Source organism: Poromitra crassiceps (genome assembly GCF_964638095.1).
Source record: "Poromitra crassiceps genome assembly, chromosome: 5".
Lineage (NCBI taxonomy): Eukaryota > Metazoa > Chordata > Actinopteri > Beryciformes > Melamphaidae > Poromitra > Poromitra crassiceps.
Window position 1 is genome coordinate 37548622 of NC_139642.1, and position 4217 is coordinate 37552838.

General features: G+C 43.0%; 1 protein-coding gene across 1 annotated transcript in view; it reads right to left on the reverse strand.

Moving 5' to 3' along the window:
• Nucleotides 1-3402, reverse strand: part of map4k1 (mitogen-activated protein kinase kinase kinase kinase 1) — a 45518-nt gene extending 42116 nt beyond the window's left edge. The window contains 1 exon segment of the mRNA XM_083637454.1: nucleotides 3054-3402. Within this exon segment, the coding sequence (XP_083493580.1) occupies nucleotides 3054-3161 (108 nt within the window). The 5' untranslated portion in view covers nucleotides 3162-3402.
• Between the last annotated feature and the right edge of the window lie 815 nt (nucleotides 3403-4217).

Below are 4217 nucleotides of genomic sequence, written 5' to 3' on the forward strand. Positions count from 1 at the left end.
ACAGTAGAGATAAGCATGTTATATGAAAGTACAGCTTGAAGTACAGATTTCATGATACGGCCCAAAGCTGAAAAACTTGGCAGAATGTCCAACAAAGACGAACAGAGCCTGGGACAACTTACTGTAGTCCAAAACTGCTGATAATACCTGACTACGTTTTTGTCATCTATTGCAACCATTTTAGGTGTTCCAGTGCCAGGGGGCCCTCATTAATGTAATTGGTTACACCTGCTTCACCTCCTGCTTTACTACCTCAAAATGGTCGCTGTGAAAAGGGCCTAAATGGCATAAAGTGAAGTCCCAGGACTCCCAGAGGAAAGTAGGCTACAGTAAGTGCATCATGATACAATACATAAATTATTATGCTTTTGTAGAGAAGAGTAGAACACTGTTGCACTATTATAGTGGAGCAGATTGTAGTATAACAAATTATAGTAGGCTATGGTACATGACAAGAGGTAGGAAAGCTTGCTTCACCAATGTCCTAGCAAACACATCTGTAGCCATCCTTGAGGTCCAGGAGAGAATCCTCTGTGCAAATGAAGTCTAAATATAGGCTACAACAGCCAGGCTAGAAAAACGACAGATAGGCTACCTGATGTGAATATTGTGATAAGGTGGATTTGTTTCCAAATGGGTTAGCGTGACACAGTAAACCATCTTGTCTTTAGCTGTCTTTACTCCAAAACACTCTGATAGCCCTTTTCCATGCACATGTACTGGCCTGCCTTGGCGCGACTGAAATAGACCCTTTTCACGGGGGCCATTTTGTGTCGAAAAGGCAGGGTAAACACAGGTGCAAGCAAAACACTAATGAGGGTTTCCAGCTTCCATGATTGCAAGTTGGAAACCCTCATGACTGTGACTAGTGGCTGTAAAACAGTAGACATGATATGACATGTCAAACTCCACCGTGTCCCATTGATCACACAGTGGTCACTGGTCAGTAAAGGCAGGGCGGTTTATCACAAACATACACAGTGTGCTACTCTATGACATCCCAACACAACAAACTCATAGACCCCCAATAAAAAGGTATTATGTTGAACTGCACCACTGTGAATTTCATCACCATTTACCCATCAAAAGTCTGACTCACATCATCCTCCTCTGTTTCACAGTGATAAACTCCATGTTAACTACTCCTTACAGGCTTGCTATTGTTGTTACTCGACTAGCCTTCTGGAAAGTACCAGAGGGTCCACACTGTTCCACCGCATGGATGCCCACACCTACTGTATTCAGTTCAGTGTCTTTGATAAATGCAAAGGGAAACAGACCTACAACTCGATGTTAAAGTCCCCATGAAGTAAAGTGAACTCCCATTACTCTTACTTCCTGGAAGATCATATGGAATTATATCCTGGAATATTTTTGTATTGCTTCAAAATGTGACATCAGATAGGCTACATGTCGCATGGGGAGTGATTTGATCTGAGCAGTTGGGCTGATTTGCATTTTCAGAGATGTGATTTGAATCGGATTTCAAAACGCCTACGGATGTGTTTTCATTCTAATCTGAAACGATCAGATTCCAAGTCTTTTTAGAGTGTTCAGACACAATCAGTCTTAAAAAATATATCTCTGACTTGGAAATGGGATATGCAGAGAAAAGGGATTTAGGTGAACACAGCTCATTGAACCAGATGAAGGATCGGCTCCTGATAATCCCCTACAAACAGCAAAATAAAATATGACATTAAATTTCAGCTGATGCTCTTAACAAAAGCAACTTACAGTGAGTGCAGTATAGAATGATATGAGCTTTCTTTCCTACACTACAAATACAAACCAATACAGTAAAAGGAGTGCAGCTCTCTGTATTGGCCCATGTGTCTATACTGTGTCCATGTATCTATACTGTGTCCAGATACTGTAGATACTCAGTAAACTCTAATTCAACTTCACGTGGATAGATGGAGAAGCACATGAGGATTAGAATAGCTGCTGTGCTGCTGCTCTGTAGTAGAAAAGTTGACTAACAGCCTGAAAACTCTTGCAGCATGGAGCAGAACTCATTGCGCAATATGCCACCTGTTTCCAACCATGTGCTGTGATTGGACATGACGCGTTCAGACCAGACGAGCGCTTATAACCACAAAATACAAACTTTAACCTAACTAATAACTCAAACAGTATCACTCTACCTGTGAGAATGGAATGAAGCAAACAAGGATGTTGTTGCTTAGCAATGGGGAGCAAACTTACTGTTGGTGGGGGCCAAAATATCAATAGGGATGACCCCCATTGGGTCACACACCGGTAACAAAATACATAGTGGGTGAAATGGAGTAGACAAATAAAAATGTGCAATCATGGAATATTTGCAAGATACTTTGATTTCAGTACAGTTGTCAAGTTGTGTATGATCACCATACACATGTAAAGGATATGAACACTTTCACTTCTTCTAAAACCCACTTCCTCCAGCAGACCTGCATTTCATTTGAGACTGCACCGAACCGACAAAACCAGACTCAAACACAACTACGTTTCCTCTCAGAACATCAGGAAATTCCCGGTTTAGTATTCCGTGAGAACCGAACAAACACAAAACTCACCCAGCTTGGAAAAATACTGAAATCTATCAATCAGCCAGAGATCACACAGATAGCTGAGCAAGGGGAGGCAGATTTGAGACATGGTTGACTTGTTCTCAACATATATAAAAAAAGATTAAATAAAAAATAAAAATCTTAATTAGTACTCTCAAGTGGTTCTCATGGGACCACCGGGGGTCTTTGAGGGGGTTCATGGGGGTCAGATTTGCTTAAATCATCAAATGGGGGATCTTGGCCCTAAATTAGGAGTCCTAAAAGTGAAAAAGGTTGAGAACCACTCCTCTGGTCTTCTATGGAGCTATTAAACCTTCTCCTCACTGCACCTGTTCCACCAAGTTGCCTCTCATCTCAAGCTGAACTACACTGAAACGAGTTAAAAGGACCTTCCTGATTTGCAAGATTATTCAAATATGTCAAGAAAGGTTTACTGTGGACAGAGGAAACTCAAACTCAGATAACTGCTAAACAGACAGATAAAGTGATGAGTCAGACCTTGTAGACATCTCCATAGGTTCCTCCTCCAACTCTCAGCAGGATCTCAAAGTCATCCTGAGGGTTCCTGGTGGAAATGTCCAGAGCCGCTCTGTGTTGGGAATCCATCTCGACTGGTAGTAGCACACCTGCTCCTTGGTCATGTCACTCTCTCTCTCTCCTCTCCAGTCTCTCTCCCTCACACACACATACACACACTCACTCACTCACTCACACAGACACAGTGGCTTCTACATAGGCAGCAGAACAGGCTGGACAGCCTCACTCTCAGGTCTTCACCTCCTGCCTCCACTTGACAAACGGCAAGCAAAGAAAGTTGCAGGGAGAGACGGGGACTCTCTCTCTGAGTCTGATTGTCTTCTCTCTCTCTCGCGCTCTCTCTCTCTCACACACACACACACCTTCCTGTTTCTGTTTCTCGCCGTGCGATCGACCCTCCCCTCCTCACACCTTCCTCTGTTCTCTCTCAAACGTTTTTTTTACAGCTCATTTGCATAATCCTATTTTATTTCCTGTTAGGTGTGCATGTAAGAGAGAGAGAGAGAGAGAGAGAGAGAGAGAGAGAGACAGAGATAGAGAGATAAAAGGAAACCGACAGAAAGAATCCATTATTTTTTATTTTTTTTTACATTTTAACATTTTACAGAACAACACACGAAGAAAGAAAACAAAAACAGGCTCAGACACAGAGGGGAAAAAAACAACATACATATGTATATACTATATATGTGTATACTAAGGACATTCAGTGTTACAACATAGTGCTACCATCCACATATGGTGCTTATGTGCTTCTAAGAGATGCTGTGTGTGGGGCTCCACGCAAGGGGTCCCGGAGTCACCTGTCACCCCTGACCCCATCAAGATAGGCCAGAAACAGGTAGCCTAGGTAAACCCAGCCCCCACGTGACCTGCTCTCTCAGTTCCCAGTCACCTAGTGACTGAGAACAGGTCTGAGAGCAGGTCACGTGGGGGATGGGTTTACCCAGGCTAAGAAACAGGTCCTAGACGACTGAGAATTTGAGTGAGTTGGTCCTCAGGAACCTGAGTCTCAGTTGTGGAGTTAACCACAACTGAAATGAAGGTGAAGAGGGAGACTTCCATTCCTTCAGAATTAGTATTTTGGCGACAGTTGTCCCCTGTGTCAGAGACTGTTGCACAGCT